Source organism: Chrysemys picta, chromosome 3 (genome assembly GCF_011386835.1).
Source record: "Chrysemys picta bellii isolate R12L10 chromosome 3, ASM1138683v2, whole genome shotgun sequence".
NCBI classification, from domain to species: domain Eukaryota; kingdom Metazoa; phylum Chordata; order Testudines; family Emydidae; genus Chrysemys; species Chrysemys picta.
The window spans coordinates 76,345,256-76,369,724 of NC_088793.1; the positions used below are offsets into that span (position 1 = coordinate 76,345,256).

A 24,469-nucleotide genomic window follows, 5' to 3' on the forward strand; every position below is an offset into this window, starting at 1 on the left:
TTTGTCTCTTGCTTTCTGTTATTGTTGTTGTTACTGTTGTTGTAAAGTTTTCTCCAAGGTCTAATTCTAGAGCGAATTATCTCGGTAATCAGTGGAAACACCCTCTGATTGCTTTAATTTCTGCCTTTCCTTGCAGACTTTCCTTTCTTTCTTTTGCTGGAGTGCCCTTAAACTGCTTGCACGGACAGAGGGATATACAAGAGCTGACATGACGCCCCCCAAAATATCCGCTCCCCCCAACACCAACACACTTCCAAAAAGCAGGGCCCAGCTAACAGTAAATATTGACTCGCTCCTTTGCTTGCTGAGCAGGGAGATCCTGGCTGTAACCGATAACGTACAATTGTTATAGATCCCCCGCAGCTGTTAGTGCACACGGGGCTCTATACCACGCCGGAGTGAAGGCTCCAGGCGCGGTGTGCGATTGTTTTCTATTTGCATGGCGCACGTGGAGTTCTGCGGCAGAACAGATGGGCGCGCGCGCCTGGCTGCAGCAGCCAGGACAACTTTTGGGGACGTGCTTTGGCCACGAGCCGAGGCACGTGAGGGGCAGCAGCGAGCCAGAAGTGGGGAAGACACATGCGTGCCCGAGGCTGCCTTGCCCCCATACCCAACCAGGGACAAGTGCCCTTAGCCAGCCAGCGAGGTAGGTCCCCGAAAAGCACGAGAACAAGAGGGGCTGAATCAATACCTTGGCCGCAGCAAAGCATTGCCCCTAGCAATCGGCTTTGGGCTGTAACATACACAGCAGCGGTGCTGCCCTCCCCACGGAGGGACAAGGGAGAAAATTTGGCTGGGGAATGAAGGAAGCCAGCAGCAGCCTATTCAGGTAGGGGCTACCCCGAGCAAGAAAAGAGCATCCCTTTACCTAGCTAAGGCCTTTTCCAGCCCCACAGAGCCTGAGCACTCTGGAGTCAGCTTTCTCCTCGCAAGATGCTTCCCCGTATGAATAGCATAAGTCTGAGTACAAAACAAGGGAATGATTTATTTTCTTTCAAGCTTCACGAATAACAGACTGACATACCTCAGGGGTTCCTAGAATGTGGGCCATTTCTGATGGCCATTCCTTCTCTGCAGCTTCTACATGGCCATTTACAGCAGGTCCATGTGCAAGCCAGAGCCACCAAACTGTTAATCTCCCCTTCAGGAGCCCTGCAAAAATGAAGTTCATTTTCTTGAAAAAGAGCTGAGAGGCTATTTTCTGGGAGGGAGGAAAGATGCAGACTCATAGCCAGGCTTAGCATATTTGGGCAGGCCCTGAAACAATTCCCTCTGCTTCTACATCCTTCCCCTCAAGAAACACCACCACAACCATCCATGCACAGAGTTGGTTTAAAAACTGTGGGTGGGGGGGAGCAAGAGGATTCTTAGAGATATCCTCCAGATGTGACTGACTCATTTTTCACACAAAGTTGGTATATGCATAATCTTTCGGCACTCTCTAACCCCAGCTGCAGAAATGTAACCCAGCTGCTTATTCTGTTTAACTCTCCTTATTAGTTTATACAGGTTTCTGTTTTCAAATTCATCTGTCCTCGGAAAAGATCAAGAAACTTTAAACACAAATAAAAAGTGTTCTTTAAATTTCTCTCAATTTACAGTTTTTCTATAACACCCATCGGTGCACCACAATCTAAGTGCTTCCTGAATTTGGGGAACACATGGTTGAAGCTCAAAGGCCAGTTCCCAGTGGTTTATTTCCTTGTTGGGAGAGAAATGAGTAGACAAACATGCAGGATTGAAATCCAAGTCTAATTTTATTGGCAAGAATCTACACTCTCCAACAGGGATTTTGAGATAATTTTGATAACTCACAAATTTAGTATAACAGAACTTCAGGTAAGCAGCTGTCTTCAGGTTCTGAGCCAGGCTGTCGTCTTAAGTCTTAAGTCTTCACCAAATATATCAAAATCTCCTGACAACCAATATGTTCCTGGGCTACTTAAGAAAATCACCCCTGCTCCAGCTAGGTCCTGCTTGCTCAACCTCTCTGAGTTTGGACTCCATGAGTAAGATTTTCAAATGTACTGAGGGCTGGCCTATCTCTCTATCTCTACTGAAGTCCATTTATCAAGTTCACTAGAAGGAGTTGGGTGAAATTCTTGCCTCATTAAAGTTAATGGCAAAACTCACATGGAATTCAATAGGACCATGATTCCATCCCATGTCTACTGGTGCTGGGACAAGTAAGTTGCCCTCTTCTGTCCAGCTACTCTGCAATACGAAGGAAACACAAACACTATTAGAATTTAATAAATCTCCCTCTTAAAATGCAAATGTTCTTCAGGAGTTTTCATCTCTTGCTTGTACACCTCTACCCCGATATAACGCGACCCGATATAACACAAATTTGGATATAACGCGGTAAAGCGGTGCTCCAGAGGGGTGGGGCTGTGCACTCTGATGGATCAAAGTAAGTTCGATATAACACGGTTTCACCTATAACGCGGTAAGATTTTTTGGCTCCCGAGGACAGCGTTATATCGAGGTAGAGGTGTATTTATGGCAAGTGACTTTAGACTTAGAGTTACCAATTCATCAGTGAGCTAAGTTGTATCTACAGTGGCTATTAAGCCTTTCTACAGATTCCCATTCAGATATTTTTGTCAATAATACCATTGGTTTCATAGCTTTACTGCTTTTGTTACACTACCTAAGCTGTTTATTTTACTTCCATTATAAGTATTTGTTAAAAAAACCTTTTCAAACATGCTATAACAGAATTTGGTTCACCAAAGCAGGTAGAAAAGAGTTACTGTTTGCACTTTACACCCTCTCTCAGTGATATTCAGTCCAGTGTCTCAGTCTCCCTCTAATTCAAGCAGCAAACTGAGGTGCAGAGAATAAAAAATTAAGTAGTTGAGACAGAAAATGAAAGATTAGACAGACAAGGTAATTGAATCAAATGGACAAGCACTATACTATTAAATAAAATTGGGTGGAAATAATCAGAGTTGATCAGTTCAATATCAGTTATGGGCATGCATGTAATTATATGTATATATGTAATGCATGCCCATAACTGATATTGAGCTGATCAACTCTGATTATTTCCACCCAATTTTATTTAATATATATATAATTTATTTTATATATATATAAAAGCATTGCCTAATACAGAGAGGGGAAACAGTGAATAAATTATTGATTTGTACAAAGAGACTATAGCTCAAGTCCATCTAAGCCCTAAATTAAATGTGTTCTGTTAATATAGCTCAGTTCTCAGTAGACAGGATACCACTATGATTATGCACCCTTTTGAAGCAGAATAAAAGAGCCTAAAAAGAGTTTCAGGAACACTTAGGATGATAAAAGTACACTAGGATTCATAACATACTCTCCCCTTGGATTTCCACAGTGAGTCTGAGAAACTGGATGTGGTTGACCTTTCCTGCCCCACAATTTTAGCAAATAGTGTCAGTGTTTAATCCATACCTATGCAACGTATAGGGCCAGTGATAGTAACTTTGTCTACATGCCTGATTTCAGCTGTCCAATCCAGACTAGAATTATTAGTAATTTTTTTTACTAAACAGCATAAAAAAAAAGTATGATCCAGCGCTTAGAGCTGTTTGATTTTGGGCAAGTCACTGGTTTTTTCAAATGTAAAACACTTACCTATCTCACAGAGATTTTAGGTCTGAGCCTTAATGATTAAAAGTCAAATTCAGCAAAGTTCTTAAACATGTGTAACTTATTATTTATTGTTTGTATTGTTATAGCACCTAGGAGCCCCAGTCATGGACAGGACCCCACTGTACAAACACAGAACTAAAAGATGGTCCCTGCTCAAAGAGATTACAATCTAAGTTTAAGACAAGAGACTACAGACCCACAGATGGGGAGCACGTGTTCTTAAATCAATGAAATTAAAGCATGTTCTTAAAGTTAAGCATAAGTTTAAGTGCTTTACTGAATCAGGATCTAAATGTCTGTAAAGTGCTCAGAGAGCCTGAGGTTTAAAGCACTACAGAATTGGTAAGTGTCATTATAGTAGAATATGACAATAGTGAATGTTCTAACGTGAGGAACAAACAATCCTGATGGATCAGCAGGATCTTAATACCTTAGCCAACACAGCAAGAATAATTTTTGTACATACAGTGTGTTTGCCCGACTCTCTTTCCTGTTACAATCACAAAATGCATGTAGTCCAGCACTACAATTTACTTGACCAACAGATACTACATCACTGTTTCTATAAACAGTTTCCACTCTCCGGTGGTCTACCAGACTGTGCCCATCTCTTCAGCAATAAAGGAAAACATAACAGGTACTTTCCCTCTGGGAGAGAGATGCAGCCAACAGCTACAAAATGGTCACTTTAGGGCTGCAGTTGCTTGACTCTGCCAGATTTAAAGGGCCATCCCCAGAGAGGCTTCTGGGGAAAATGCTGTCCTGAGGAAAGTTACTACGGAGTGCTATTCTCCTTCTTAGTGCAGAAGAAATGGCACATTTTCACAATCTCTCACAAATTATGTTCTGAAACATTTAAGAAAGCAAATACTATTTTCAATTTTTATTAGTAACTTCCATTAAAGTATACTTGGATGATTTGCTATTAATATTAAAAAATATAGGTAGGATATTTGTCACAGATAAACTGCATATATGGATGAATGTAATCTATTAATTGGTGCATGGGCCTAAACTCCATACAGGGGCCATAAATCTATATGATATCTCAGGCTAGGGGAGTTTGTATTTGGACTCTTGATTGGATTGAAAGGTGTGTGAAAGTGCTTGTAGCTGGCCAGCTCCCTATTGACCACCTATCTGAGGAGACTCAAAAGAGCTCTTTATTTTAGCATAAGATTTCCTTCTTGCTATCAGGTGACAGAATATGAAGAAGTACTCACTCCTTTGACAAATTATTAATTATTCTCAAACTGTGCCCATTTTCTGGAGATCTACCATCTTTAATGAGGGAGACACAGGGATGTGAAGGCCTGTGTTTATTTGAGAATAGCAGAATGCCTGGGGTTAAAGTTTAACTTGAAGGCTGCTGTTGGCCCCTCCCCAGTGATTACATTATTAAAAAGTAGAAGGGGCAAATACAAAGAAACAAACAGATACCTGCAATGCAGCTCTGAAGATTTAATCAGTGCCTAAATTTACGGTATCTTTATTTTCCTTGGCTAATACAGATAGTAAAATAATTATTATGCTGTGTTCTGGTATAGCATACTTAATCTGAGAACTTCTCAGTTAAGCTTAATGACACTACTAGAAGATATATTTCCCCATTTCACAGATAGGGAATCTGAGTCGCAGAGATTTAGCAATTTGCCCAGAGGTTACACAGGAAAGCCAGGAGCACAGTCAGCAATATAACCCTCCAGATCTTCCAGTTCCCAGTCTCTAATTTTAACTACTAAACCGTTCATATAATTTTTAGTATGCAATCCATAGAAAATAAACTGGCCTATGCTTTGATTAGGGTACTGCTGTACACCTTATAGAAGGCATGGTTGTTAGATAATTGCAAGTCACCCTAAATAATTATACCACCACATCAGAATCAATAAAATATATAGAAATGAAAAATACACAAATACTGCAAACAGCACATGTTGAGCCTCAGTTATCCCAGTAGCTGGGTCAGATAACATTGTATACAAACATTTCATGAGTACTTTAGGGAATTTATTAACACAAACAAAATCATAATGAAATGTATTTATCTCAGCTAGGAATATTGTATCTTAAAAAGTTTTCTGTACTATAGTTTACCTACCCCAGTGAAATGTTAATCTTACCTATTTTCAAAATGCCATTTTCAAAAGGTTAGCTCTCTCGAGAGAGATACGGTGAGTGAGGTAATATCTTTTATTGGACCAACTTCTGTTGGTGAGAGAGACATGTTTTCGAGCCACACAGAGCTCCTGCACTGACATGGCTACAAATACAATTTAGCTCTCTGACATTTCACTCCTGTATATGCTAGGAACTGGAACCGCTTTCAGCAATAGAGCCCCTTGAACAGGTGTTGAAATGTGATAGTGTAGACCAGACAACTATATTCAGTACTTTTTAGTGAAGCAAGACTGATACACCAATCACACTTTCTGAAACTGTATTAAGTGCTAGTGTAGACCACACACAACCATTTCCGGTACTGACTCAGGGGCTCCCTCAGTTTAGGCACTCAGGCACCCCCCATCCCAGACACCAACTCCCCATAACCCCCCAGCCCAGACACCCACACTTCCTATCTCCCATAACACCCCCCAGCCTAGACACTGCACCCCTCCCCCCCAGAGTCCAGCCACCGGGAATCTCCCCAGCCCAGATACCTGCACCCCTTATGCCCAGACCCCAGGAATCCAGAGAAACATCCTGATGTTGGGTCCCGGGGTTGTACAGTATTTCCTGTATGCTGCCTCCTTCCTTCAGGACATGCTGGGAACTGCAGCTGCTGGGAACCCTCCAGCTCAGAGGTGACCAAACTACGACAGGACTGTGGGACCGTCCTGCCCGGCCCTTGTGCTCCTGGCCGGGAAGGCTGTCCCCCCTCCCCCGCAGCTATGCCGCCGTGCAGGCAGCGCTCTGGGCGGTGGAGCTGCATGCTCCTGCAGGGCAGCGCGTCTGGCTCCGGCCGACTCTGGCTCTGAGCAGCATGGTAAGGGGGCCGGGGGGTTGGATAAGGGGCACGGGGTCCCGTGTGGCAGTCAGGGGACAGGGAGTGGGAGGGTTGGATGGGGCAGAGGTTCTGGGGGGGGCAGTCAGGGGACAAGGAGCGGGGGGGTGGATAGGCATGGGAGTCCTGGGGGGCCTGTTAGGGGGCAGGGGTGTGGATAGGGGGTCAGGGCAGTCAGGGAACAGGGAGAAGGGGGTGGTTGGATAGGGGGTGGGGTCCCAGGAGCGGGCAGTCAGGAGACAAGGAGCGGGAGGGGGGTTGGATGGGTCGGTGGTTCTGAGGGGGGCAGTCAGGGGACAGGAAGTGGGAGGGGCCAGGGGCCAGGTTGTTTGGGGCGGCACAGCTTTCCCTACCCAGCCCTCCATACAGTTTTGCAACCCTGATGTGGCCCTCGGGCAAAAAAGTTTGCCCACCACTGCTCCAGCTCCTCCTCCCCCTGGCAGTGTCTTGTATTTGTGAGCTGGAGAGCTCCAATAGCCCGTAGTGGTGGCGAGGAGCTCTGCAGCACCAATTCTGCAGGAGGGAAGGGAGAGATTTAGGTACCTAAGAATGGGATCCACAAATGCTAGCAAACTGAGTGAGGAGTGGTCAATAGGAAATGCTAAAGAGAGCGGTGTGGCCTACAACCTGCCCACTCAGCGAGTTAGTCACTTAAGTCTGGGCTGGATGGAGCATCTATCTCTTTGAGATTCTCAGCTGCAAACAGTCTCCTAGAGTTAGACACCAAAGCTGTTTTTTTAAGAAATGCTGGAAGGAGGACTCACTTTATACATTTTAGTCCAGTTGTTAGCGCACTCCGCAGAATGCAGGAGATCTGGACTCAATTACCCCTTCCCCCCTTTACTTGATATGGAGAAGAGATTTGAATTCTCAGGTGAGGACCCCAGCCACTGGGTTTGGCATATTCTGGTGTGGGTCCCTCTCAATCTTCTTCTTGTAGCTGTTCCAGTATATATGAATAGTTAAATATGGCTTGAGACAGAGAGAGAGAATTATTCTATAGCCCAGTAATTAGGGCACTTTCGGACAGGTGGGAAAACTAAATTAAAAAATCCTGTCTCCACCTCAGGCTCAGGGGAGGAGAATGAACCTTAGTCTTCTACCTTCTGGGTGAGTACCCTAACCACTGGGCTGAAGATTACATAAGGTACACCCCTGCTTCCTCCTCTGACCTGTTCTGTGAGTTTAGGCATGCTCTGAGCATGCCTACTGGAGAAGGCCCTGCTTGCAAATTGATAGGTGGGGAGATGCCTAGTTGAGGAACGCAGCATGGTTTAGTTGTGAAATAGGCGCCACTTGTGCTCAGCGGGAGAGCGGCCGCTGCCCTGCTCCCCCCCAGCTACGCTACTGGTGCCTGGGTGCCTAAACTGAGGGAGTGGTGCGTATGCTTACTGGCAGAAACTCAGGCACCTAGGGATTTTAGGTATCTAGAATCAAGCAGTAGCCGAACAAGGATTTTGAGGATCCCAGTGGTGCCAAAATGTTGGATTTAGGTGTCTAAAGTGGCAGTTGGATGCCCAAGTCCCTTTGTGCATGTAGTCAAAGGTGTTTTTCATCCTTTAGTAACAGGGTTCCTATGTTAAAAATGCAACTACAAAAATAATAAATTAAATTGCCAATGGATACAAATGTCAGAAAAACAAAATGTCTTTTCCAGAATACCGAATGTCTCTTTGCCAAGTTAGTGTGCTCTTTAATATGGACAATTTATTTAAATTAGAGCTTGTTCACACTTCAGCTTTTAAATTAGGGCCTGACCCGAAGTCAAGAAGAGTTTTCCATTGACTGCAGCGGGGCTTTGAATCAGGCCCTTAACTCCTAACCAGTTAGTGGCATGGTTGTTTCTAAATATATTTCAGTCCACACACAATGTGGCTAAAAGTCACATAGCAAACATGATAGCTAACAATGTTTTGACTTTGTCAAAGGCCTAGGAAGGCAAGTGGGTGCTTCTCTGACAGTAAATGGTTCAGCATACTGGCTTTCTGAAGTAGAGACAGGACTTCCTGAGTTACCTGTGTATTTAGTTTGGCTGCTTATCCTTCATCCCAGCCCTCTAAGGTGTGACATCGCAGTATGCATTGCTGCATATACTGCTGCTATAATCCAGAGGGCCTGAAGGACACGTAAACAATCAACAACTGAGGAACTAGATGGTTACTTTTCCCCAGAAAGCACCAGGGAAAGCACATTAGGCAGTGTGGTAGGTATAGAGGCATAAATATGGCTGATCCATTGTTGGGAGGCAAAAAGGCTGAAGTGTAAATACAACTCATGTTGTGTTTGTGTAACTGCATCAGATGACAGAGTCACAACCTCATTACAAAAATATGGTGGTACTTGAAATGTGGGTAAAACCTTAGTTATTTTACTCTTACAGGAATTTGGCAGCTTAAAACTGCATGGCCATTTCATATATCTCAGGGTTCAAATGTTAAATAATTTTGAATGCCTAGTTCTTGTGTACTGCGGAAAAATATTAAACATATTTAGAACAGAAATTGCCAGATAATATCAAACATGCCATCATAGACTATGTGTACCAACAGCTACAACACGTGTTGTGTCAAATCTATTGTTTTTTCTATTTATAAAATGAGTTCAAATAAGGTTGTCAATTTTATATGAAAGTACAAGGATAAATTAAGATTGTTTCAAATTCATTCATCCATCCTTCTAGATGGATAGAATATAAAGGACCCAGCACTGAAATACACATTACCATTACTTTCACATTTATACTAAATATTTAAGGAATGGCGCTGCAACCCATCAGGCATTAAAAACAATTACAATGTTTTAAATAGGTTAGTCTGGCTCTGCTACTGTCACACAATTTCTGTTATCACTCACACCATATAAAAAAATATAGAAACACCAACAACTTTCATGTACATGTGCTGATTTCTCAATACTGTACATAGAAGAAATATTCAGAAATAGTCTATAACAATAGGAGAGGAAGAAGCCAAGTTCTCAAACATCATCCTTACCCAGGCAAAACACCCATTACAATCACCAGGTGTTTTGTTCAAGTAAGATGTGCAGAAGCAGGGTTCTGTTTTGTATTTATGTTTCCTTATAATTAGAAACAGTAACAGCAGTAAGATGGGTGTTGGATGATAGTTTTGGCATGTTTGAAATGATATTGGCCTGAGGCAAAGTTGTGAGACAAAAGCACCTAAGTGTGGCTGAACACTTCTGTGCTATGTTAGAGATGAAAAGTTGTTTTAAGAAGTTTCCTTAGAGACACAAGAATACAACTCTAAACTCAATGTTTAACAGTTCGCACACTAATGCTTTCCTAAGCCATTAACAGGAGCAGGTGAATTAAAGAACTGTGGGAACTCACTGTAACCTATGTTTGGAAGGGGATGGGAAGTGACGGCATGCTCTAGAGTTGACTAGGACAACAATTCTGTTCTGCAGCAACATTTGGGGTTTCAAATTTGGTTTTGTTCTGCATTTGAACAAAAGTAAAACCTTTCAAAAGTTTTAGTGAAAATGGACCTGTCAAAATCTCCGTTTTCTGACCAAAACTGTGTGCGTATGTTGTGTGTCCCTATCCATCCCGGGGTTTACTGCACTGGCCTAGGATGTGGGAGATCCAGGTTCAAGTTCCTGCTCTGCTTCAGAGCAGTTTTTCATCCCGGATCACTGACTAAGGCAGAGCAGAGACCTGAACCTACATCTCCCACATTGCAGGCCAGTGCCCTAACCACCAGGCCTGCTCAGTTTCTGTCTCTCTGATGTAAACTTTGTCAAAACTGATACCTCTTCACAAAACATTTCAGCTTTGATGAAACTGTATATTTCAATGAAATTTCATTTGATCGAAAATGTGACCAGCTCTAGCTTACTCTCCCTATCCTGTAGCTGTGTTTACACTGGGCTTGGTTTTTTTTTCTCCTAAGAATTTCACATTATTTCTACCAGTGATTCACCTCCAGTGGAAATGCAAGTGTAGGCAGGGCTCCAGGCAGTAGTCAGCATTTTAAGCACCATTTCCTCTAACGCTGCTCACAGTAAGTACGAAACTAAGGTTAAAACACCAGGGATCACTGGCATCTTATCTGCACTAGTACACTCACCATGCTCCCACTGGTGGAGAATCCAGGAACAGGGAAATCTTGGCAACAAAGCCTAGTATAGACAAGGCTTTAATTCTAGGGATTATGGTGATCCTGAAAGGTGCTAAGCACTTCCTGTGAGGCAGTGGGTACCCTTAATTCCCTCTAGAGTTAATGGCTAATCTACATCACATCATTTTATTGTGTTTCAACATGGATTATGAGTTAGATAAGTGTTGGTCATCATCATGTCAACAGTTAGTATAGACCAGGACAAAACTGTGTTTAACATCATGAACACTATTTGTCTTTGACTACAGTTATGGTTAGCATTGTGTCTTCTAACACAGATTCCAAAGCCAGAAGGGCCCATTGTGATAATCTATTTTGAGCTCCTGAGTAAAAATCACACTTATTTGAACTTCCACAATACTCTTTCAAAAATATATTTTCTACATAATTAAATTAAAGGGATTTAGGAATACATTAACACGAATGATGCTATCACAGTGCAGATGCAAGCTGCAACAGCTATTACATTTTGTCCTTGTAAGAACTTCAACAATTACTTTTTCTTGTAAGGAAGCCTCAGAATGCTTAGAATTGTAATCTCCACATTTCATTTTATATTTTTTTTTCTCAGCAACAGGGCAATTTAGCTCTCAGGCAATCCTGGATCTAAAAACATCTGGAATAGCTGAAGTTTTTTTTAAAATGAAAAGTGGTAAGACTATGTTCAAATTGTTCTTCAGAACACCAGAGCATAATTAGTGTTTTATTTCTTTGTCATTTTAATCCAATGTTCAAAAGTTAATTAGTTTAGACAAATTATTTTCCTCTGATTTGTATTTATTTATTTTATGCACACTTGGTATTTTGCAATACATAGTCAAAAAGAGATGAATTAATTTTGTAAAGTAAGGTAAACACCACAAGTAGAATAAATGTCTTTTTAACCCATTTCTTCTGTCATCTGTATATTAACAGATATTGACAAATCAAAGTGATGAAACTATTAGCAATATAAAGAAGTTGAAATTAATAAAATACAATTGTACAGCATCTGATAGTATTAAAACATTAGCCGGTCCAAAATGATGTCAGAATAAAATAGACTTCATTTACTAAACAAAAACAATAATTGCATAAATATGTAATTCACTTCTCTTGACAACAAAAGCAAACCAGTTTCAAGCTAGTAATATAAGGCATTAGAAGACTTCCCCAGATGAAATTAAGCCATTTAAAATATAGGGCTGATGACTCTAACCTTTGCTCAAGAGTAATCTTTACTTGCATGAAAAGTGCCCATATCAATGGTATGAGCAAGGATTATTCACATGAGGAAAGGCCAGAAGATGGAGCATGAATTGTGTATTAAGATTATTAATATGTGCACAACAGAGCTATTGGCAGGCTGCATATCAGGCCCAGAGAGTCTTGCAATACTCAAAGCCAAATAAAAAAACAAATTGAATACAGTGCATCCAACTTATTATTTGTGAAATGGAACACAATATGAGGGATAGGGAAGGAAGCACATTTTTAAAATGTAGGTAGGTATTTCCAGACTTACATAAAATGCACAAATCTCAATGAAATTAAAAGTTAAACGTACAGAAGATGCTGAGATGACTACTGGCACTAATAAAAGCGGACCCCAAAATGAAAAACAGGGTCTTCAGGCAGAATGTAGATGCCCTAGTTGATGGGCTAGTCATCCTAGAAAAAATTAGCCCACTTAGATGAAATTTGTCCTCTGAAGGAAAGTAAATACTGTTGAATTAGTGGCATGGAGAACAATTTTAGGATGTAAAACTGTTTTTAGAAATATACAGAAATACATGACTATGTACTTTGGATTACTGACTGCATTTGCACCAGGACCAATTTTATACAGTAAGTGGACACTGGCCTCATATGCTCATGTTACTAAGAGCAGGTTGGAGGCCTTAATATGCATCCCTGCAGTGTTGCTCAGCTTTTCCAAACAGCCATATCTTAAGTTTCTGTCAACCTTTCCCATGTAAACTTTTAAGAGTCTATTTTCTGTGGGGGCATTCAGGGACTTTTTGCTAGGTAACTCCCATTAAAACTAACTGGAGTTAGCATGGAACCTCACTCACATATTCCCAATAGTATTTTATAAATTGGCTACAAATCACCATTCTGGGATGAAAATAATAAAAATATCAGACTGCAAGTACTTTTGGGGGCATGGAATATGTGCACTGGTCTACAATTTTTGAGAAGTTGTCTGCTTCAGAGATAAAATGTGCTATTTATTATGTATTTTGATGTGCTGAATTCAAATATGATAATTAAAACAACCGATTGGCTTCTGTTTCTAAGATATTTAAGTTTTTACATTTTATGTCTATGTATATTGTGTAGATAGTAGAGTTATAATCATAAATTGTAAACATAGGTCTTTTAATATGTTTATGGTTGCTTTACATGATAATATTTCACCTGTCCTGTTTATGTAACACTTTAAAAATCAGCAAAAGGGTTATATAAATAAAATTTATTATGAAACAAAAGGCAAAAAACTATTATGTACATAGTTTAGTCCTATTCAGTGTCTACTCGGCGCTTCTTGGCTTGTCTCTTGTATTCATTCAATGGAGCATCTCTTGTCACTGTCCAGCAATAGTCTGCAAGCATTGATGGGCTCAATTTGCCCTGATAGCGTTTCCCCATTGTTGCAATGTCCTGGTGAAATCGCTCGCCGTGCTCGTCGCTCACTGCTCCGCAGTTCGGTGGAAAAAAATCTAGATGAGAGTGCAAAAAATGTATCTTTAGTGACATGTTGCAACCAAGGCTTTTGTATGCCTTGAGGAGATTTTCCACCACCCACCTGTAGTTGTCTGCCTTGTTGTTTCCGAGAAAATTTATTGCCACTAACTGGAAGGCTTTCCATGCCATCTTTTCCTTGCCACGCAGTGCATGGTCCAATGCATCATCTCGAAGAAGTTCACGAATCTGAGGACCAACAAAGACACCTTCCTTTATCTTAGCTTCACTTAACCTTGGAAATTTTCCACGGAGGTACTTGAAAGCTGCTTGTGTTTTGTCAATGGCCTTGACAAAGTTCTTCATCAGACCCAGCTTGATGTGTAAGGGTGGTAAGAAAATCTTCCTTGATTCAACAAGTGGTGGATGCTGAACACTTTTCCTCCCAGGCTCCAATGACTGTCGGAGTGGCCAATCTTTCTTGATGTAGTGGGAATCTCTTGCACGACTATCTCATTCACAGAGAAAACAGCAGTACTTTGTGTATCCAGTCTGCAGACCAAGCAAGAGAGCAACAACCTTCAAATCGCCACAAAGCTGCCACTGATGTTGGTCATAGTTTATGCACCTCAAAAGTTGTTTCATGTTGTCATAGGTTTCCTTCATATGGACTGCATGACCAACTGGAATTGATGGCAAAACATTGCCATTTTGCAGTAAAACAGCTTTAAGACTCGTCTTCGATGAATCAAGGAACAGTCTCCACTCATCTGGGTGGTGAACGATGTTGAGGGCTGCCATCACACCATCGATGTCGTTGCAGGCTACAAGATCACCTTCCATGAAGAAGAATGGGAAAAGATCCTTCTGACGCTCACGGAACATGGAAACCCTAACATCACCTGCCAGGAGATTCCACTGCTGTAGTCTGGAGCCCAACAGCTCTGCCTTACTCTTGGGTAGTTCCAAATCCCTGACAAGGTCATTCAGTTCACCTTGTGTTAGGAGGTGTGGTTCAGAGGAGGAGGATGGGAGAAAATGTGGGTCCTGTGACATTGATGGTTCAGGACCAGAAGTTTCATCCTCTTCCTCGTCTGACTCAAGTGAGAATGATTCTGGTGCATCAGGAACCGGCAGTCCTTCTCTGTGGGGTACTGGGCGTATAGCTGATGGAATGTTTGGATAATGCACAGTCCACTTTTTCTTCTTTGACACACCTTTCCCAACTGGAGGCACCATGGAGAAGTGACAATTGCTGGTATGATCTTTTGGCTCTCTCCAAATCATTGGCACTGCAAAAGGCATAGATTTCCTTTTCCTGTTCAACCACTGGCGAAGATTTGTTGCACAAGTGTTGCAGCATATGTGTGGGGCCCACCTCTTGCCCTGATCTCCAATTTTGCAGCCAAAATAAAGGTGATAGGCTTTCTTAACCATAGTGGTTATACTGTGCTTTTGTGATGCAAAAGCCACTTCACCCCAAACATAGTTATCTGCACTGTTCACACAAGTACGAGGCATCTCTGCTCACTTTGGCTAAACAGAAATGTGTCCCTTTGCAAAATCAAACACTGACAAATAAGAGAGCACGACACTGTATGATTTCTAGAGCTGATATCGGGCAATTTGTTAAGCAGAGTGATGTATGATTCGTTATGATTGCATCATCCATGACTTCTAGGAATAACATGATGCAATTCATATCATGTATGACGCAATACCAGCTTCAGATTGCATCATTCATTGTTTTGCCTAAAAAGCAAGTACTGTCCAAACCCAGTCATAGATTTATTCATAGATCCAGTCAAAGATGTATTTTAGTCATTTCTGGTTTAAATGGAGATCCCTTCCCTTTATAACTCACTTATCCTCTGCCATTCCCAAGTCAAGGGTCGTCGTATATACTGACCCAATAGCATATCTTGAAAACTAGAGCCAATCAACAATTTTAAGCATAATTTTCATTCTCAGTGACCCAGAATTAGTAAAGTTTGAGTACATTTATTTCAGAAGCATTTTGGCTGTAGAGCAGTGAAAGTCATCAAGTCCAGCCCCCTGCCTTCACTAGCAGGACCAAGTACTGATTTTTGCCCCAGATCCCTAAGTGGCCCCCTGAAGGATTGAACTCACAACCCTAGGTTTAGCAGGCCAATGCTCAAACCTCCCCCCGCACAATAATGTTGTAACATTATTCAAATATTAATGCTGCAAAAGAAAAATAGAACAAATCATATTAAATCACAAATATTATTTTAAGCTTTCTTTTTTGAAGTGAATTAGTGCTCAGTTCAGATGTTGGCTTTGAAAAGCCTGAAGATGCAATTCTTTATCCACAAAGCAGGATAAATATGGGCAGTGAGCTTCCCCACATTCCCCGGGCAACTGGCTGTGCCTCAGCTGTGTTCTGGAAGGACCACCACTAAGGATGAGTTTAGTCTTCATGTCCATTTATTCTTTGATCTTTCTATCAAGAATGTCAATGAGAGGAGCCACGAAGGCCCAGATCCTCACATGTATTTAGGCTCCTAGCTGCCATTGAAATCAATGGGAGTTAGATGCTTAAATCCCTTTGTGGATCTCATCCTAATACCATACATAACAGTGGTTTGATGTGGGCACCTGACCTGTAGGAACGAGGCTGAGACTGTCAACCATTTTACATAGGTGACTAGACAGTGGAGAGTTGGTAATAATTTGCAATCACAATAATAAAGCTATTATTTTGAATTTAGCTCATGTCACTTCAAAACAAGGCTTACATGCAAAAATTTGTCACATCAAATTGAAAGAAAAACTGGGGAAGCAGAATGGTTCACAGAGGATAACATCTACTGAAGGAAGAGGAAACAGATTGGCAGCTGCTCCACATATCCTTGCTTATTAGCCCTGACCTTTCGCTGGCAATAACTCAACCCATAGCATCTCCCCCAAAAGATCCTACTAGAGCAAAGGATGGCAGCCCATACACCTCATGTCCTTTTTTCCATTTTAAGTCAAATTCAGTCTGATACCACTTTGGTTACACTGGTTGCAATGAGCTGAATGTTTCTAATGTAACAAATGACTGTGGTTTCATGAGAGGTTAAGCAGCAAGAAAAGTTGACCCAGAGCAATAGTTATCCTGTTTTATACAAATGCCTCTAGTAAAAAACACAGAGAAACAAATACTGAAAATATTATATTGTCTCAAAATCCAAACTTGTCTCAAAATCCAATACTTTTCAAAATTCTCAATGAAGCATTAGTGGGTTTTTAAGGTAGACATACAAAGCGCAATCAGGTTTAAAATACTAGTATACAAAGATAAGGATTTCTATATTAAATCCTGGGCCTAAGTTTCATATTATATAGAGACACTATGACCCTACTGTACAACATAATTATGGTAAGTTTTAGCACATTAGAGAGCAGTATACTGGAAACATGTAATTTATCAAATTGTTTTATGCATAATACTATCCGAAAATATCTACTCATGTTAACCTATGCTAATAAAAAGTGTTGCTTCTCACCAAAAAAAAAAAAAATGCCTCAAACCTTTAACAGAAACTTCCTTTAGGTTCAACAAGTGAGTCTGATTTGTAGGGGCTGTCTTTTTAGACTGCAAGTTTCTCAGGGCAGGTATCATTGCCATCTGTGTCTTGTTCAGCATGGAATCCATTGCACTAGATAACAGATCTAATGTTCTCATTGTTGTCTTTAAGATGCATCTTTTCTGATGTTCAGTGTGAGAGAGAACCTCCTGCTTCACCCACAATGGGTAGAGAGAATAGTGTTGCTTCCTGGACCTTTGCTTGTACATTCTTGACAAAAGGAAGGGTGTAGTGTGTCTCCTAAAATATACAGAACGTATCTTTACCCATTCCTGGTTCCTGAGGAAGGAGCAGATTGGGTGAAGGGAAAAGAGGATCTTTTTATGTCCCAGAAGGCCTCCTGGAAGGCAGAGGTCAGCAGGCTGATAGATGGGTTTAATTGGGATGAAAAAGGAGTTCTGAACCTCCCGGTGTGCACCTTCTCCTCCTGTTTTGGTCCTGTGAACCAGTGGACAGTTTGCCTGGTTAGAGATGGTGGTCGCAACAGAAGAAAGACACTTCTTTGGGATAGGGGATGAGTTCAGGCAATAGACAGAGCAAATGAAGCTAGTCATGAAAGGGACTATGCCAAATCCACAGGTCCTGTGTCACTGTCTCTCTCTCTTTAAAGGTGTTACCATCATGATGATCTACATAGTAGTAGAGATCTCTTTCACCCATAAGATAGAGACAGACTGGTACAGGGGAATAGAGTGCAAACTACCAAGAAGCGCAGAGCTAGCTGTATTCAAGGAAATGAGGAACAGTTCATTCCAGACTGGCAGGTTCCTTCTCGCAAAAAAGAGCTTTGTGAAGAGATTCTGTATGGTGGTAGGGATGGAATTCTTCTCTCACAAACTGCAAAGTACTAGTGGACCTGCTCAACAGCAGCTTCAGGATAGCAGCAGCAAACACAGCTTCTGTTTTGATCCTCCATGGGATGAAAGATGTTTGACCAGTAGATTCTCAGAGTGATGAATCTACTACTGGCCATATTTTCTCCCCCCTAGCCGTAGAGCAATAGGGTAACGACCCTCTCATTCCCCACAAAGTGGAACCACAACATTTCTTCCCATTTGGTCTTCCCCAGTTCTTTTCCATGATTGGACCCCAAGGTAACACAATTATTACAATTTAATTTAAGTGTGGCTAGTTTTAGAAGTAATTACTGAAATCGTTAAGCTCTTAGGATTCTGATTAAAAGAAACCCAATGAGGCAAGATTTTATGCAGCTGTTCTCCCTCTCTACACTTCATCTATAAAGAGAAATATCAATTCTGGCAAATAGGTAGAAATTTAGACACAAACAAAGATGTGCAAATTAATAGGCTCCCTCTTCACCCTTAGTGACACAATCAATGGGAATTTAAATTAAATACAATTTAAAAGCTTAAATTTTATATTTTTCACAGCAGAACAAGATGGCAGCATTTCAGATAAGATGTATATTTAAAGAAAAACTAAGTAGCTCAAAACCCTAAGAGTGTGTTTCAATTAACTTGAGAACCTTAAAAAGGTCAAATGGGTGTAACATTTCTCTTAAAAATTGTAAAATGTATGGCAGAGTTGAGGTGTATCTTTAATGATTTCCACCTTATAAAAGAACATATGATGCATATGCTCTCATGACAACTAACACAAGTACACAGATGGCTTCAACATTTTCAACTCAATGGTAAAGTTACTGAGGTCCTAAAACCAACCACCTTCCTTATGAAAATGTTTAAAGTATTTAATATGGTATTTATATGTGCATTAAAATATGAACACTTTTTGCATGCTAATATGGAGCTGGAGTATATCTGAAAGCAAAGTTCTCTTAATGTTTGGAAAAGAGTAGCAATGAATACACATACCAAAACGACAAACCTTATGTATTAGCAGCAAACGCCACATTTTATCTTACTTTAGTAGATTTAAAGATCCTGCAGAAGTTATCAGAATGGTTACCCTTTAAGAGGTCTATACTGAGTTATTTATGTACTAAAACCCAATGGTCCTGGGGGTCATGGGATCACACAGTCGTGGTTTTGCAACTTTACAACAGTTAATGTTTCTGATTGTAGGGACACACTTAACTTAAATATCACATCTCTGCTATTGTTATAGAAATCATACATGTCAAACTGACAGACTAGAAGACAAATATAGTATTTTCTAGGTTTTCCAGTTTGTTTAGTTTGAGCATTTTACAGAAGTTTGCATCATCACTTGGTTGCATGGATCTTTCACACACAGTAAGGTCAGAAATACGTTCTGGAATAGCTATTCATCTTTAAATTAACACCCTAATTCATTCCAGAGTAGCAGTCATGTAGAAAAGCTTTACCAGGCTCTATATCCAATTTCAATGTTTCAGAAATACTCTAAAATAAAAATCTGCTGAACAGCTTTTAATAAGATGATCAATAATAAAATCCTAAGAGGTAACATCAATTAAAATTGAGATTGTAGCCTATTTGTGCTTTTTTATGATGTATAAGGAAGGCCTGAAAGTGTTTTTTTGCTTTTTACCTTAGAAATATCAGGAATGCCAAGTCTGGTGTCCCCTCTTTTAGCTGGAAGACTTCTTGGAGATATAAAAATGTGCTTCAGCCATTAACTGAAGAGTAAGGGTATCAAATTGTAAACAAAGATGTCCTTTTCCCCAGGTATTTCTCAATTATTTAAGTTAAATATGTGTTAGCAAACCCCAAAAGTTTTAAACAGTCTGAAAAAAAATCACTTCCCTTTAATTAATTAGGTTCCACTTTATCAGAAAGTGTGATAACATAATCCAACGAGATCTCCAGTCACCGCAGAGTGTTCCAGACACACACTGAAATTTGAATGTAAGGGACAAGCAGAAATAGATCCTTTAGACAGAACAGAAATAAAACAAAAATCAAATCAGACCTTCCTTATACTTCATAATGAAGCAAAAAAAGACTGATAACCTCCCCTGAGCCTTTACATGTTATCTTTAAAAGATTCCTATGTGCAGAAGTAAGACTAGACTAATCACCTACTTCAGTACTTTGGAAGGCATAAAATATACCACTACATCTATACTAAACAAATCTAATTCTAGTTATAATTATAAACATAAAAACATTCTTTTTTAAAGAAAAATAAAGATAAAAATTCATATGCACCCTGAGGAGTGAAATTTCACAACAAAAACGATACTTATTTGAAAACATCAATATCTGTAAACACCCATAATCTGAACTTGAGTTCTCCTGTAACTGGGACATAAATGTTTAATTCTCATTTACAATGAATACACTGTAAATACATTACATTAAAATAAGTTTACATTATACATTGGACATTATTCAATACATTGTAAATACATTATATTAAAATAAGTTTAAAGTAAAAACTTTGTTGAAAGAAGTGAGCACTCCCAAAATAAAATGAGATCTTGCACAGAATGACTCTAGGGCAGACATCTGTCAGTTGAAAAGATGTGTAGACTGAAACATGTCTAAGTAGCTCCAGTACCCTGAAAGACAAATAGAATGGAGGAACCTAGCTGAAAATCACATGATGATATCTGTGTGTGAATGACAGACATCTGTGCACTTTTCTTTGGATTTGGGATTTTCTACAAGATTCTGTACAATTTAAATCAGAATAGAGGTTTATAAAAACAGAAAAATGGTCTTTAGTTGTTTCACGAAATGATTTATAAAACATTGGCATTGGTGTGGAGAGTTCAGAAATGCTAATTTAGGTCCATGGAGGTCACTGGTTCATTGATGCTTTGAGGCACTTCTCTTCCAGTGGACAGGTATTTACTGCATCAGTTTACATTTTCTTTGCTGATGATCTTCTGTATAGGGATGGCCTTCTTCCACGCAAAATGTTATGCCTATTTTTCCAATGGACAGGAAGAAACATTGTACAGCATCTGCTATAAAGGTGGCAATAATGGAGCTGATCCCAAATGAGAGATCATGTCTGGGGGTCTGTGTTCACTAGTAGTGTCTAAAGAGACAGGAGTTATGCAAATATGAGTACATGCTGTAAATACCAATTCACAATAGCATTGGTGCCATCATGGAGGAAAGAATGTCTCATTCAGAGAAGTGCAAAAAGTAGAAGAAAACCATTCATCCACTACCATCATCATCATCTCTCTCCTCCAAAGAATTAACAGCAGCTAAGAGGGTTTAGATTATCAAAGATATTGTCTCTTTTGGTGAAAAAAACCCATCCCATCTCAGAATAAATTAGTACGTAGCCCAGGGGTCTGCAACCTTTCAGAAGTGGTGTGCCGAGTCTTCATTTATTCACTCTAATTTAAGGTTTCGCATGCCAGTAATACATTTTAACGTTTTTAGAAGGTCTCTTTCTATAAGTCTATAATATGTAACTAAACTATTGTTGTATGTAAAGTAAATAAGGTTTTTAAAATGTTTAAGAAGCTTCATTTAAAATTAAATTAAAATGCAGAACCCCCTGGACTAGTGGCCAGGACCCGGGCAATGTTAGTGCCACTGAAAATCAGCTCGCGTGCCGCCTTCGGCACGTGTTCCATAGGTTATCTACCCCTGACGTAGTCAAATCACATTGCCTTTGGTTTAGAAACTCAACATTTTCATCATGATTTTACTGAACACCAAATATTTGTTTTTAAACTTGATAGTAGGTATGTATCCAACAAAGGAAGAGTTTCTAATACATTATCCTGAGTAACACTATTATTGTACTTCATATAAAAGGCAGATGTACCACAAGTCAACACACCTTGACATAACAGAAATTTGAAAGAAAATTGCTTTTGGGTTTTCTATGTGTTATCAGTTAGGACAAGAAGTATCTGACACAAATTTTATATCCAGTACAGGAGGAAGCAGGTAATTTTCTTTCTTTTTAGTTTCTGCTATAAACTCATATGGTGGGTTTTTGTATTTATCTGTTTAAGCTGGACTGTAAAACATTGCCACATTTCATCCATTTGAAGGGGGAAAAAAAACTCTTAGCAGACACATCAGAGTTTTAAAATAGATACCAGTCACTGTCAACAAAAGGAGAGAAAAAAGTGACTTTTCAAACTAGTCTGATTTTACACCAGCTTAAACAATTTTTCAAACAGCACATTACACACCAGATCACAAGGTCTTATGCCACAGGCCAAAACTAAAACACTACAACCTATAAGACAGAGAAACTCCCATCATTTCTCTATTGCTAAATGTTAGAACTTCACTTTCCCCTGGATTTTAATGTATCTTATTGTATAAAATTTTCTTTAAAAGGGCATCAAGAATATGTTTTTTTCATCTTCTCTAATTTAGGCCACATATGTGGCTATTTAAACACATGCAGTGCCATCAATTAACAAAGGGAAAACAAATACTAGGTACAGGAGCACCAAATACATAGTATGTACTCATTTCATGAATATCGTTCCCTCCATTTTATGGAAGATTTTAATTTCTTTTTTGAAGAAAAATGTAATCACAAATTCACAGGAAACAACACTGTCAAATGAATTCCATAGCGGCATACGTAGTGAGTCACTGAGTGAAACTCTTTTTTATGAACACATTAGGAAAGCTGGCATTCAGTTCTAGGACAACTCTATTATCAATTTGTGAACAGAAGGACACATCAAGTAAAGAAAGATCTTTACAAGACTCCAGCAATTTTCTTAAAGATGCAGGGCTTACCATCCTTGTCCCTGTTTAAAAACAAAAAAGAAAAGCTCACTTTAACTTTTTTATGTGAATTGAACCTTTGTTAAAGCTGCCAATTTATGTTGTAGCAAGAAATCTTCTACTCCTTATTCCTCATTAAAAGTTTATTTCACTACATTTATTTTGACTACCTTTCAAATGAAGGGCTCTTTTCAGGGAAAGTTTTTGCACACTTTTGACCACAGAAAGTCTGTGGGATTGCCATGGCTTAAGTTGTGTAGAAAAAAATCCACAGTTTTCTTCTTGTTCCGGAAAAACTCCAAGATTTCAATGGGAACTTTTTCTGAGTAGTGACTGCAGGATCTGACTCTACATTGCAAAAGCAAGATGGCTCTCCCCGCCACCGCAATCTGCCTGGATTCTGTGCTCTGATGCCATCACTTTCGAATGAGTTTGTAGCAAAAGATCATGCCAAATCCATGTATTTACATTGTGGACACCATTCACTGACTGTAATATAATGCTGCAACAAATGCATGCTACTAAGGGCCAGTCTAATGCTAACTGAAGTAATTGGAATTTATTGGCTTTAGTGGGTGCTGGATTCGGATAATAAAGAATATTAACACACATCAGGATTCTTAAAGAACTGTGAACTTTTCCTACATACAATGAACTGTAATAGAAATACATTTCTTACGGCTAAAAAAGTCATCTTAGTGAATAAGCTCCACCAACAGATGACTGTGGGATGAGAAATATGACATCTTCTATGTTTTTAACATTACCTGTGCTGTGTACAATTAGGAATGTTTCTCAAAAAATTAAAAACATTAAAAGGATATGTACAGCACACCTTTTCTCCTCTGTCCCTCATAGTAGGGACGTCTTATCATGATATTTACCTTTACAGGTTGGTATGAGATTTTGACAGGAAGGTGGATTTGAACATGGGATTTTAGTTTGGGCCCATCTCTATTTACTAGAGTTTTGTTACTTCGATTAAGTGCCCATTGCTTAGTACAAATGCACAGCAGGTGTCTTAAAAATCTGTCATTTTACTTTGTTGTTCAATTTGTTCCCTGGCAAAATTCTCTGGCACTGGCTCAATAGAGTGCCTGAGAGCAATAATTGTTCAGTTGGACAATTTTGTTCCTTAGCTGTAAATCAGCATTCCCCTATATGTGCTCATGTATCCGATCCACCTATCCTGGCACTGTTGGGAAGACCCATGCATGGTAGTTGTCAAAGAGGCAATTCAAGAAAATTATTGAAGCCCAAAATTCTATGGCAGGGGACACTTCAACACACTCCCACAAAATGTTTCAAAAGTTTAATTGAAAACATCTGCCTCTATTTAATACATAAAACAACAAAGATAAATTAGCAATAATTTTAGAGAGCACAAAACTAAGACGACCAATTAATGTACAAAGATTCCTGTGTCCTATGCAACATATTAGACTTAAGTTATGTAGCAGAGACCCTGGAATTATCTGGCACTGCTCCCACAAATGCTCTCACCTCACTCCCCAGACCACTCCAATTTGCACAGTATTCCTTGTTATTTATTTTACATTCAATTCAATTTATTTTACACTGCTCTCAAATTTAAATTTGCTGCAAATTTTTGTATTTTAAGTGATTAACTATATGTTGAAGCTGTCAGGGGAAAGCTGAAGATTTTGACAGCTGGGTAGGGGACAGTTGGGGCTTTTGGCACACAGGAAGGCGTGGGAGGTGTTTTGGTAACTAGGAGGGAGTTGATTATTTTGGCACTAAAGAGGGTATTCAGCTTTTCTTTATCACCCCTTTTTGCGCAGG

The 24,469-nt window shown here is 39.8% G+C and overlaps 1 protein-coding gene across 5 annotated transcripts in view; it reads right to left on the reverse strand.

Annotated features, from left to right (window-relative positions):
* Positions 1–967: 967 nt before the first annotated feature.
* FBXL4 (F-box and leucine rich repeat protein 4) overlaps positions 968–24,469 on the reverse strand; it is a 102,588-nt gene continuing 79,086 nt past the window's right edge. For 2 of the 5 annotated variants that reach the window (XR_010599556.1, XR_006176201.2), the window contains exons 9-10: positions 2,134–2,214; positions 968–1,152 (exon numbers count right to left, since the gene is read on the reverse strand). Coding sequence is in view for 3 of the 5 variants with exons in the window: in XM_008164874.4 (XP_008163096.1) it covers positions 22,526–22,689 (164 nt within the window). In the remaining 2 variants the exon portion in view is untranslated. Of the gene's footprint in view, positions 1,153–1,738; positions 2,215–20,229; positions 22,690–24,469 lie in introns of those variants that run through there. The other 3 variants (XM_042857628.2, XM_042857627.2, XM_008164874.4) reach the window with 3 other exon arrangements.